At 40.5% G+C, this 13,486-nt stretch overlaps 1 protein-coding gene across 4 annotated transcripts in view; it reads right to left on the reverse strand.

Annotated features, from left to right (window-relative positions):
* FARP1 (FERM, ARH/RhoGEF and pleckstrin domain protein 1) overlaps nt 1-13,486 on the reverse strand; it is a 271,079-nt gene that overhangs the window by 18,497 nt on the left and 239,096 nt on the right. For all 4 annotated transcript variants that reach the window (XM_077482994.1, XM_077482993.1, XM_077482995.1 and 1 more), the window contains exons 16-19: nt 12,664-12,797; nt 6,980-7,061; nt 4,246-4,483; nt 1,129-1,259 (exon numbers count right to left, since the gene is read on the reverse strand). In XM_077482994.1, the coding sequence (XP_077339120.1) occupies nt 1,129-1,259; nt 4,246-4,483; nt 6,980-7,061; nt 12,664-12,797 (585 nt within the window). The remainder of the gene's footprint in view (nt 1-1,128; nt 1,260-4,245; nt 4,484-6,979; nt 7,062-12,663; nt 12,798-13,486) is intronic.

A 13,486-nucleotide genomic window follows, 5' to 3' on the forward strand; every position in this document is an offset into this window, starting at 1 on the left:
GGATGTTCAGTAAAATTTGGATGAAGGCCGTAGGGTGGTATAGAATACATGGAAAACACTGCATGCATTTTTAGTGCAGAAAAAAAGCACACGCAACTGCATCTGGTGTCAACTAGCACTGACCTTTCTTACTGCTGGCACTACCAAAATGCCATTCCATTCACAAGAAATTTCTGGTTGAAACCCACTCGGAAACGGATTGCCCCAGAAGTGTTAATCCCCTGTGTCCTGCACAATATTAAAGGACAACAGTGGTTTTGAGGTCAGTAGAAGAAACCACTAAGCACTATTGGGAAACAAAGGGATTGACACTCAGAGGTGTCTGTTTCCCAGCGGATTTCAGTTGAGAATTTCTGTGTTCTGGCATCACAGGCAGCAGCTAAAAACCAAGAAAAAGTATTAAAAAAATAAATAAAAAAAAAGCTACTTGCAGTGATTTTTTCTTTCCTTAAATGGATTTGTATTCACTTGCCTATGTATTTATTAGAAAACTTGACTACCCCAGGACAGTCTATTCCCCAGCAGAAACCCCCCTGCACATCACAGCCCTCTCATCTTCTGGGAATGTTTAATTTGTTTCTGTGCTGGTCCAGCTCCTCCCTACATAACATTTTATGTAGATGTTGGAGGACAAGCAAAGGGGAATTCTACAGAGCAGGTGTAGGCAGACTATGACATTTTAGCTGTTGTGGAACTACAAGTCTCACAGGATACTGTAAGACTCTGTCAGCCACAGGCAAGACTACCAGAAGTAGAGGTATAATGGTATTTGTAGTTTCATCACAGCTGGAGTGCCACAGTTGCCTAGCCCTGCTATAGAGAGTTACTTAACTGACAATTTTGATGTTACCAAATCCAAGATGGCAGTGCCCAGCAGAAGTCTTTGGGCTTTTGACAGGTAAATACCATGCATAAAATAAGTTAAATACACATATATCTTATATGACTTTTTTTTTTTATAAGGGAAACTTTGAGAGAAGACAAAAAACTTTAATTATATTTACTATAGTATATTTAAGTATGTTCGTTTCAATCATAGGGACCCTCTGTTTTCTCTCTTCCTACCACAGTTTTATCACCAGGCTTATGCAATAAATGAACACAGTAGAGGATTCAGAAAATGCTTACCCTGCCAGGTATCACCAGATTGTCAATGCCTGTCAGATCTTTCCTGAGCTCCTGCAATTTCTGATAATTTTCCATCTTTATCATTGCTCCATGGAATTGTGCTACCATCTCTGAGATCTCAGCAAGGGCAGCTGTTGGAAAGTCAAGAATGTTTTACAATTGTCGAAGTGTAAGTAAAAGTGTGACATACACTATTGAAAGTGTTTTGTTACATCTGTTTGAGCAGTGCAAAATGTACCTGTTGATTTTGCCAGCAATCTCATGAGTTGATGACTTTCCACAACCATTGTTCCCAGTTATCTACGTGGACTACAAAACAAATACCCCTAATATGCTATGTGGAAAATAATACGGGGCGGTGTTTTGTAGTCCTAAAGCTCACAATACATGTTTCAATTTGTTTGTAGCTCTACCAAGTGTGTAATGCAACAATATGATTAAATGTAAACTGATTGGATAGATTATGTAGATCCTTACATTACATCGTTTTGGTAGGTCTAAAGTAGAGTGTATTAAAATTATACAGTCAGATTGTAATGTGTATGGCAAGCCTTACACACTTCATATTCTAGGGTAACCATGTTGTTACTCCATGGATATCGTGCAGTGGGTAAGGTTTGTTACCCTAGGATGGGAAGTGTGTTACTGGCAGGATTAAGAAGTGAAAACAGAGGAAAAGGCCTTAAAAAGAAAACAAATGCGGCCACTACATCTAAGGACTGATAAGCTGCAATATGTCAAATCTGTGTTCTTCGCTTCCCTATAAAGTTATGAATACAATTATTACATTCGATGAGTCGTAGTATAATGCAAACTGTTCCAACGTGTTACTCCCAATTGGATTGGGAAGCATGAAAAATGAATATGTTATTATTTATGGTATTTAGGTTTGCACATGTACTACAGACCAATGTCAATTTTGATGTCATATTTCAATTTACTTTTAGTCATACTCTTGACTAAAATGCCACTTTCGTTTTAGTCGCATTTTAGTTGACTAAAATAGTATTAATTTAGTCTACGAAAATGTTTTAGTCGATGAAATGAGCACTGCTGTATAATAATAATAATAATCAGTAGACTCTGAATGCAGCAGACATGTTTTATCTATCTGTCACATGAACTGTGTACTGCAGAAGAAAGCCATACTGCTTATTGTCACAAAGATCAACATAGCTTATGGACCACTGCCTATTCAATTATCTCCAGGCCATTTCAACACACAACAATCCAAAAGTTCTACAAACACAAACTGGTACATACACTAAGGGATTAGCTTATGTATGCAAAACATGATGTAGGAAAAAAAAAAAAAAAATTGAATATTTTTTTCTGTTTTTGTGTGAATGCAAATTATTTAGCAGAAAAAATCACTTTCTTTGAAAAGCTACCACTTACATATGACTATTTTCTACTTCTGTTATGTTAACAGTGAGTCTGATAAACATCTAATAAAAAATAATCGACAAGCAAGAGGCTGCATCAAAATGTGTCCACTATCACATCTGTTAAAGTGGTTGTAAACCCTCCCCCACAACTTTGTCCCATGTAAATCAGCATAAAAAACCCTAATGAACACTGCTTGTAGATATCTCCTTACTTGCTTAGTATTGTTGTAATGCTTGTTGTTCTGTGGAATGAAGTCACTGAGCATGCCCAGATCTCCCCTGATTTAAGGCACACTCTCTATGTCTTATCTATCTGTTATCAGGACTTCCTACAGCACAACACCGAACTCTGCTAATCACTCAGAGCTTCCTCCTACACACCATGTGACCTCACATACAGTTTAAACTTGGCAATTACTGCAGTCTTATCAGCTGAAGCTGATAAGTCTGACAAAGGGAAACATTAGACATCGGCACAAGTAAATACTATGAAATAAACGAGTAAACTACTAACAGGGAAGCAGGGTTGCCATAAAAATGTTGGATTGGGAAGGAGGCTTGGTTAACAGTACAGGAAGTGCTCAATGTAAGGGAGGAAATACACTCCACTGTGGACTCAGAAAACAATACTTAAGATGGTGCTGCATAACCCCTGGAAACAAAAGTTTTAAAGTTTCTTTAAACAGTAAGTAATATGCAATTTGAGCTGGATTACAGTGGCTATAGTCTGATAATGACTTATTATAATGGACTAAATGAAAATAAGCATCAGAGTGGTGGATTTTACTTCCTCTTTAAGCCTGGTACATGCTGAGCTGTTGTGTTCCTGCAGGGGGGCAACCCTCCCGCCAGAACACTACAATTATCGCTCTCTGCAATTGGCTGAGATCGCTGATCGGGAGTAGGTCGGCTGCTGGTTTTCCAGCATGCATGTCCGACAGAAGAGACTCTGCAGTGATCTACGCCATATCCAGCCCCTCCTCCATCCCCCCGTAGTCTTCTGGGAGACACACAGGTCCCAGAAGACCGCAGGGCACCAGTGAGGAGACACAGTGCGATTTGTGCATGCGCAGTAGGGAACCAGGCTGTGAAGCCGCAAGGCTTCACTTCCTGGTTCACTTACTGAAGATGGCGGTGCCTCCACCTGAGAGCCAAGGGACAGATCGGCTTCGGGTGAGGATATCGTGGGCGCCCTGGACAGGTAAGTGTCCATATTTTAAAAGTCAGCAGCTGCAGTATTTGTAGCTGCTGATATTTAAAAAACATATTTTCGGTGGAACTCCGCTTTAATTAAAAATTTGAACACAAATATAAATAAAAATATACATATTTTTTAAACTGTCTTTTTCAGTTTCGGCCAAGTGCATCCTGAATTGTAGGTTTCAGCACAATTTTCATTTTGGAGCACCTCTAATAGTAAGCTCCTTGAGGGCAGGGACTGATGTGAATGTGCAATATATATGTGAGACGCTACATAAATTGATGGCTCTATAGGAGTACCTAAAATAAATATATAAAATAAAAAATGATTCCTGGGTGATTTTACCGGATTTGAATGGCAGTCAAAGCTAAATATCACCCTTTAAAATGCCCCATCAAAAAAAGTGACTTTGTCAAAGATAAAACTGCTGATGACAGTAATCATGAAATGAGTACTAAATATAGCCAGCACATTACAAATCACCATTGTTAATCCTGTGTAATTCTGTAGTTCTTCTTTAATTCTCACCTCGAGTGTCCCGGAAATCTGTGTGATTTGGTGAATAGTGTTTGCAAAGTCTCTCCATGATTTGCTTGTAGTGCATGAGTCTGTGCAGGGGTCGTAGGAGAAACATGTTCAGTGGCAGGTAGCACACCTTCTCCTGTTCAAAGTCTCTGCACAGAATTTCTAGTTTGCGGGAATTTTTAATTGCCTTTTCCAGCTCCAGCAACACCTCATAGTGCCTTTGATAGTTGGTTGTGAATTGCTGAAAATAAAAGCAATTATGTTAAGAAAAATAAAACTAGATGTTAATATCAGAGTTGATTTTATTGACATGGGATTACTTTCTACAAATATCACTAAACTTACATTATGAAAAAACTATCAATAAATGGTGTATTACATGCTGTTCATACTCACTCAAGCACTATGAGATTTGTTTTCTGCAAAATCCTGGTTGATCCTGCTGCTCTCTATCTCCACCTACTTTTCATGTCCCCAATTCAGCTAGGGATTTTGCAGAACAGTGTTGGCAACTCTGCAAATGCTCAGTTTTCAGTGAGTTTGTATTCTGAGCATTTCCTCCCTATCACATTTGAGCAGCCCATGTGACTACATTGAAGGAAAAAAGTATTCGATACTCTGCTGATTTTGTACGTTTGCCCGTGACAAAGAAATGATCAGGCTATAATTTTAATGGTAGGTTTATTTTAACAGTGAGAGACAAACTAAAAATATCCAGAAAAATGAATTTCCAAAAATTTATAAATTGATCTGCATTTTAATGAAACAAGTATACGATCAATCAGCACGATTTCTGGCTCCCAGGTGTCTTCTATACAGGTAATGATCTGAGATTAGGAGCACGCTCTTAAAGGGATCTTAAGCCAGCTGGGACCATAGTCACCAAGAAAACGATTGGTAACACACTACGCTGTTAAGGACTGAAATCCTGCAGTGCCCACATGGTCCTCCTGCTCAAGAATGCTCATGTACAGGCCTATCTGAAGTTTGCCAATGAACATCTGAATGATTCACGGGAGAACTGGACGAAAGTTTTGTGGTCAGACGAGACCAAAATCAAGCTCCTTGGCATCAGCTCAACTCAGTTACATGGTAGGCAAGGTTGAAAAAAAAAAAAGACACAAGTCCATTAAGTCCAACCTATGTGTGTGATTTTATGTCAGTATTACCTTGTATATCTCTGTATGTTGTGGTCATTCAGGTGCTTATCTAATAATTTTTTTAAACTATCAGTGCCCCCCACTGAGACCACCGCCTGTAGAAGTGAATTCCACATCCTTGCCGCTCTTACAGTAAAGAACCCTCTACGTAGTTTAAGGTTAAGGTTAAACCTCTTTTCTTAGTGAATGACTGCATGTCTTATTAAATTCCCTTACGTGGAAAAGTTTTATCCCTATCAAGGCGTCACCAGTACAGTATTTGTACATTGAAATCATATCCCCTCTCAAGCGATAACAAGTTCAGTGCTCGTAACCTTTCCTCATAACCAAGATCCTCCAGACCCTTTATTAGTTTTGTTGCTCTTCTCTGGACTCTCTGCAGTTCCAGCACATCCTTCCTGAGGACTGTGATTCCATCGGTGAGTCGGAGAAAAGATCCGGCCCCCGGATTTCTCTCTGATCGTTCAGAGGCCAGGCGCGATGTTATGACGCCCGGCCTCTGCATTCAAACAAAGGGCTCCGCCTCAGCTGGGAAGCTGAGATTTAAGGCTTCCCAGCCTAGAGGTGAGATGTGGGGTCTTACTGACACCATATCTCACTGTAAAGAGGACCGAGCATTCCATATTCCTATTACAAAGGATGTTTAAATTCCTTGTAATAGGAATAAAAGTGATAAAAAATATATATATATATTTTTTAAAAGTGTCAAACTAAGAAAAATAAAAGTCAAATTAACAATAACAAAAAAAAGCGCCCCTGTCCCTGTATGCAGAAGTGAACGCATACGCAAGTCCCTCCCACATATAAAAACGGTGTCCAAACCACACGTGAGGTATCGCTGTGAACATTATGGAAAGAGAAATAATTCTAGCTCTAGACCTCTTCTGTAACTGAAAACATGTAACCAGTAAAAAATTTAAAAATGTCACCTATGGGGATTTTTAAGTATCGAAGATTGGTGCCATTCCACGAGCGTGTGCAATTTTGAAGCCTGACATGTTAGGTATCTATTTACTCAGCGTAACTTCATCTTTCACATTATGCAAAAAAAATTGAGCTAACTCAACAAAAAGTTGCAACGACCACCATTGTATTCTCTAGGGTCTTTGCTAAAAAAAATATATATAATGTTTGAGGGTTCTATGTAATTTTATAGCAAAAAATTATGAATTTTACATGTAGGAGAGAAATGTCAGAATTGGCCTGGATGGGAAGTGGTTAATACACATTACATGCATTAGAAGGTTGCGGTGCAATGCTCCTCCACTGCATATGTATTGCAGTGCACCAGAACGCACGGTAAAGCACTACGGTGTGTTGTTGTGCACTGTGTCATAAAAAATGCTGCATGTCTATTCTGGTGCTTTCGTAGACCAGAATGGGCTGCCTTAATGCAATTCAGGATAACATGTGAAACAATGCATGTTACTGTGTGTGCCTTAATGCAGTGCACCAGAAGGACAAGATAAGAATGGGACCTTACTAAAGCTCTTAATCATCTTTACACAATTAGCTTACAATTATCAATGTTTTTTTTCCCTTAAGTGTTGATAAATAATAAAAAATGTCCACGGTACCTTCATACCCTGGATATTCTTCAACATGACATCCCCAATTTTTTGATGCTCGCCTTTCATTTGAGAATTGGACCTTCCTTCCCTGTGAAAATGTAAAATTCAAAAATGAATGAGGCATCATTAGAAAATAATGTTACAGGTACACATCATCATGGTTGAAAACATTGAAAATTATTTGTGAATTCATAAACTGCTCTTTTGCCCCTTTTATCAATGGAGATTACCCATTTAAGCTTTTCTCAAGGTTTTCAATTTTTTTTAAACAGGTCTTTCTTTTAATTGCTATTTTTCACATTGATTGCATTCCTTCTAACTAAAGGCCTTTGTTATTTGGCACACTCAACCTGATGCTCTAGGCTCAGGCAAAGCAATTTAAATGAGATAAAGGGGAAAGATGCATTTTTCATACCTAGGTGTGTGCAGTTACAGTGACTTCAGACTGAAAGTTCACTTAAAAATACAAAACACTGGCCTAGTGCAGTAATCAAAGTTACAGTAATTGAATGGACCTCATATAAAGCTGTCATTGCTAAAAACTGTCATTTTCTTACAGCCACCTATTACATTAGTATCAACTTTCGATTGAAAAAATAATTGAACAGATCAAGGCAACCTAACAATAGTTTGTGTTTTAACCACTTCCCGACCAGCGCACGACGATGTACGTCGACAGAATGGCACGGGCAGGCATATTGGCGTACATGTACGTCCAATATTAGTTGCCGCCGTGCCATCGGGAGCGCGCCGCCGGCGGCGCGCTCCCGCGCTGGTCGGGACCCCCGTGAGTCCGGTCGCGGGACCCGCGGACTCGATCGCCGCGGGCATCCCCGCGATCGTCTCACGGAGCGGCCGAATGGAGGAAATGCTGTATAAACAACATTTTCCCATTCTGCCTAGCAACTAGTGACGCTGATCTCTGCTCCATGTGATTGGAGCAGAGATCAGTGTACACTAAATGAAAGCCCAACCCCCCCACAGTTAGTAACACACCCCTAGGAACACTTAACCCCTACACTGCCACCCACTGGTTAACCCTTTCACTGCCAGTGTCATTTACACAGGAATCACTGCATTTATATAGCAGTGATTACTGTATAAATGACAATGGTCCCAAAAATGTGTCAAAAATGTCCGATGGGTCCCCGACAATGTCGCAGTCACAATAAAAATCGCAGATCGCCGCCATTACTAGTAAAAAAAAAAAATAATAAAAAATTATTTATTAAAAATGCTATAAAACTATCCCTATTTTGTAAACGCTATAACTTTTGCGCAAACCAATCAATAATCGCTTATTGCGATTTTTTTTACCAAAAATATGTAGAAGAATACGTATCGGCCTAAATTGAGGGAAAAAAATGTTTTTTTATATATTTTTGGGGGATATTTATTATAACAAAAAGTAAAAAATAATGCGTTTTTTTCAAAATTGTCGCTCTATTTTTGTTTATAGCGCAAAAAATAAAAACCGCAGGGGTGATCAAATACCACCAAAAGAAAGCTCTATTTGTGGGAAAAAAAGGATGTCAATTTTGTTTGGGAGCCACGTCGCACGACCGCACAATTGTCAGTTAAAGCGACGCAGTGCCGAATCGCAAAAAGTGGTCTGGTCTTTGACCAGCAAATTGGTCCGGTCTGAAAGTGGTTAACCACTTCAATACAGGGCACTTAAACACCTTCCTGCCCAGACCAATTTTGAGCTTTCAGCGCTGTCGCACTTTGAATGACAATTGCGCGGTCATGCTACACTGTACCCAAATGAAATTTTTATCATTTTTTCCCCACAAATAGAGCTTTCTTTTGGTGGTATTTGATCACCTCTACGGTTTTTATTTTTTGCGCTACAAATAAAAAAATACCGAAAATTTTGAAAAAAAAAATGTTTTTTTTTGTTTCAGTTTCAAAACTTTGTAAATAAGTACGTTTTCTCCTTCACTGATGGGCACTGATGGGGCTACACTGATGGGCACTGATGGGCACCAATGAAGTGGCACTGATGAGGTGGCATTGATGGACACTGATAGGCGGCACTGATAGGCGGCACGGATGGGCGACACGGATGGGCGACACGGATGGGCGACACGGATGGACACTGATAGGTAGCACAAATTGGCACTGATAGCTGGCAAAGATTGGCACTGATAGGTGGCACAGATGGGCATGGGTGGGCACTGATAGGCGGCACAGGTGGGCACTCATAGGCGGCACGGGTGGGCACTCATAGGCGGCACGGGTGGGCACTCATAGGCGGCACGGGTGGGCACTCATAGGCGGCACGGGTGGGCACTCATAGGCGGCACGGGTGGGCACTCATAGGCGGCACGGGTGGGCACTCATAGGCGGCATTGGTTTTATACTGTACTAATGGATGCCAATCAGTGCCAAACAATAATGCATGCCAATCAGTGATGCCCATTGTGGGCACTGATTGGCATCCATTGTGCTGACCATGGGCATCCCTGGTGGTCTAGGGAGGATTACCTTTTCCCTGGTGGTGTCCCTGGTGGTCCAGTGTGGGCATCCTCGGGGGGGCTGTGCTGATAATCGATCAGCACAGACCCCCCCCTGTCAGAGGAGCAGCCGATCGGCTCTCCTCTACTCGCGTCTGACAGACGCGAGTGAGGAAAAGCCGATCACCGGCTCTTCCCATTTACACTGTGATCAGCCGTGATTGGACACGGCTGATCACGTGGTAAAGAGTCTCCGTCGGAGACTCTTTACCGAGATAGTAGTTGCCGGGTGTCAGACTGACACCCCGCAACAACGATCACCGCGATGGGCGCAGCGGCTCATAATCCTGAGGACGTCATATGACGTCCGGTCAGGATTATCAAACCACTTTGGCGCCGTCTATTTGTAATAGGGCGGGCGGCAAGTGGTTAATATCTAAATGACAGAAGTGATGGTTGCTATGATCTGTTCAATAGCTATGCAATCAAACGCTTGCTGAAACTTCTAGAAAGCTGCTGTTGGTGTGATACATGTGCAAAGCTAACCAATTCAACTTGATATCATATGTGGACTTCTATAATATAGTGCAAATAGCAACAAACTCTAGTAACCCTGAGTAACCAATCAGGTGTAATTGTACTAGTTATAATTGCTATAATTTTGCTACACTCAAATTACAGTAAAAGTTCCAGGAATCTAGTCATCCCCATACTTAAAAAGCGCTCACTAGACCCCACCAATTTTAACCTATGCCCCATCTCCTTGCTCCTCTTTTTGTCCAAACTCCTTGAACAAACCAACTGAGTGACCACTGAGAATAATCTTATTGATCTCCTTCAGGCTGGATTCACACCTATGCATTCTTAGTGCTTTTTGCATTTTGAAGATTTGCACTACAGAATGTGTTCCATAGGAAACCATGTTAAATGGACTGTAGTGCAAATCTGCAAAATGCACTAAAAATGCATAGGTGTGAATCCAGCCAGTGTCTTGATTTCGCCCTAAACATTCAACAGCTACTGCACTCCTAAAACTCAAACGATCTGCTAACAGCTAAATCCAATGGACACTAATCTGTACTCCTGGACCTTTCTGCTGCTTTTGACACAGTGAACCACCCTCTTCTGCTCAAAAAACTCTATGCCTTTGGTCTGACTATAACTGTGACTTCGCTGCTTCTCATCCTACTTATCCAGCTGTACCTTTAGCGGTACAATTCTATTTCCTCCTCTTCATTTCTCTGTCATAGTCTCCCAATTTTCTGTTCTTGGACCTCTCCTATTCTCGATCTATACAGCCTCCCATGGTTTCCAATACCAACGACAACCAAATGTATCTCTCTACCCCTCAGTACACTCCTTTAGTCTTGTCACGAATTACAAATTTATAAACAGACATATCAGCCGAATGTTACACCACTTCCTCAAACTCAATCTATCCAAAACGGAGTTCATAATTTTTCCTCCCCCACAAGCTTCTTGCCCTGATTCCTCTGTCAAGATCTATGGCACGACTATCAGCCCGTCCCCCACATGCCAAGGTTCTAGGTGTAATCCTGGACTCTAAACTAGCCTTTCGGCCGCACATGAAATCACCATCCAAATCTTGCCACCTCAACCTACGCAACAGCTCCAAAATACGCCGTTTCCTAACCGATGGCATCACACATTAAACATTAATGACATTACACATCACAAATGAAACTAAAAATACTTAACATTTTACAAACCAATCCATAACTCAGCCCCCAGCTACATCACTAACCTAGTCTCAAAATAAAAACTAAATTGTTCTTTGTGTTCCTCCCAAGAGCCTCTGCTCTCTAGTGTCCTCATCACCTCCTATGCTCACCTCCAGAACTTTCCTCGAGCCTCTCCTATGGAACTCCCTACCCCAGTCTGTCCTACTTGTTTTTAGACGATCTCTGAAAACCACCCCTTCAGAGAAGCCTATTCTGCACCCACCTAACAACTGTACTTTTATTTATCAGCACATCCTCCACAGTGAATACCATTTGTATAACTTGACCCTCCCTCCTAGATTTTAAGCTCTAATGAGCAAGGCCCTGATGAGAAAAGCACGGTAAAACCTGTGCAGTTGATAAGATGACTCACACTCCAGCCTCTGCCTTCCCGGCTAGTAGTTAAAGCTTAGCTCCAGGGCAATATAAAAGGCATAGATTAATGCAAATCTGTATTTAGTAATATTCCTATTCTGAATATTACAAGCTGCCTATAGAGTCTTGTGTATAATCCTGTTTCAAAAACGATATAAAGTTAAAAATATGTTTTATTTCTAGGTATGCTGTGTGAATAGGAACACATAAATATACAGTGGGGGCTTCTCATATGTGAATGCAAAGGTTGAAATGCACTTTAAGGGCTCGTGCACATGTGATGTAGCAGCAGCTGCTTTTAGGGGCGCCTGGCGTTTTTTTTTTTTATACGGTCTCTGAACTCTCCTCCATGTTAGCCTGTGTCCATGCACACAAAACTTCAGAGGAGTTTGGAGGTCAGGAGCAGAGGCTGTTTAGCTGTAAAAATGCAAAACGCTGCTAAATGCAGCTAAACGCTGTAACAGCATTTTTGAAGCTTATTCCTGACAGCAGCGCTGGTGTTTTTTAAACCTCCTGTGTGCATGAGCCCTAAAGGAGAAGTATAGCTTAAGCGATTTTGTCTCTAGTTCTCCTGTAGGTCACAGGAGTGCACTTACTTCTGAGCAGTTTTCAGCCGAAATCAGGCTAAAGCCTGCTGTTGGCTGATGTAACACTGTTGAAATGTAACAGTGAGATATGGAAGTTTCCACACAGCACGCAGCAGAACAACAAGTTATTGAGTGAAAAATTTCTCAACACAGCACAATAGAAAGTATATGACAGAAGTTCTAACTCTTCCTTTTTCTATTTAAACTAAAAAAAAAAGTCTGGGCTGGATTTCTACTTTAAATCCATGTCTTGTTTTCAATCATTTTAAAGTCTCTATACAAACTACTTGGTTAAGACAGATGCTGCATTAGATACATTTTGATAGATCGTTTTAGATAATATTCATACTTACATCAATCAAGCTAGGATACTTTACTCAGAAATAGCCTCTTTTCACATTAATTTACCTTTCTTCCTAGGGCTTTAGATAGTTATTTTACAGCCCAGTGGGTTTTCCAGGATTTACTTAAAATTAGTAAATTAAAAGCTGCAATTCACACAGATGAATGCAAACATATTGATATCTTACCAAAGGGAAAGTCTCTGATCAACCTCCTTTAGGAAACTGGAGTGGAACTTGTGTAAGGGATCAAAGTTGGAGAAAATAAGATTTCTTAATTGCTCTGGCATGGAGTCATCCTTATTTACCGTGTTCTGAAAGCACTGAGAAACAAAACAAAATGAATTGTACGGTAATTTTTATAGTACTCTTATAAACAATATGTTCAAAGACATTTTCTGTGAATGTTGATAGATAAAGAATATCCTTAAAGGGAGCATCTGTAATAAGTTTAATTTCTGTTGCTGTAATAGTAGAGCTTTACCTCTAATTATTATTATACAGGATTTATACAGCGCCGACAGTTCATGCAGCGCTTTACAACATTAGGGCAGACAATACAATTATAATACAATTCAATTCGGGGGGGGGGGGGGAATCAGAGGGCCCTGCTCCTTAGAGCTTACCTCTAATGAATAGTGGAGTGTGCCATTATTCACATGTATTGTTTTACTGTCAGAGTAGAAATGTAAGTTCATGGTTATGAGGCCCCAGTGTCAAGATTTCTTTGAAGAATGTTTTTTCTCCTGCCTTAGCTCATGGTTGATAACAGACACTTTACAAGCTGCTCAAAGATGCTAAAATGGTCATGTAGTATTTGTAACACCATAGTGTATAGATTGTCTGTTATCAGCACTGACCTCAAGCAGCACATACAGTGCCTTGGAAGAGTGTTCATACCCCTTGACATTTTCCACATTTTGTCATGTTACAACCAAAAACGTAAATGTATTTTATTGGGATTTCATGCGATAGACCAACACAAAGTGACACATAATTGTGATGTGAAAGG

Source organism: Lithobates pipiens, unplaced genomic scaffold, assembly GCF_037356315.1.
Source record: "Lithobates pipiens isolate NorthernLeopardFrog02 unplaced genomic scaffold, aLitPip1_a1.2 Scaffold_16, whole genome shotgun sequence".
Taxonomy (NCBI): domain Eukaryota; kingdom Metazoa; phylum Chordata; class Amphibia; order Anura; family Ranidae; genus Lithobates; species Lithobates pipiens.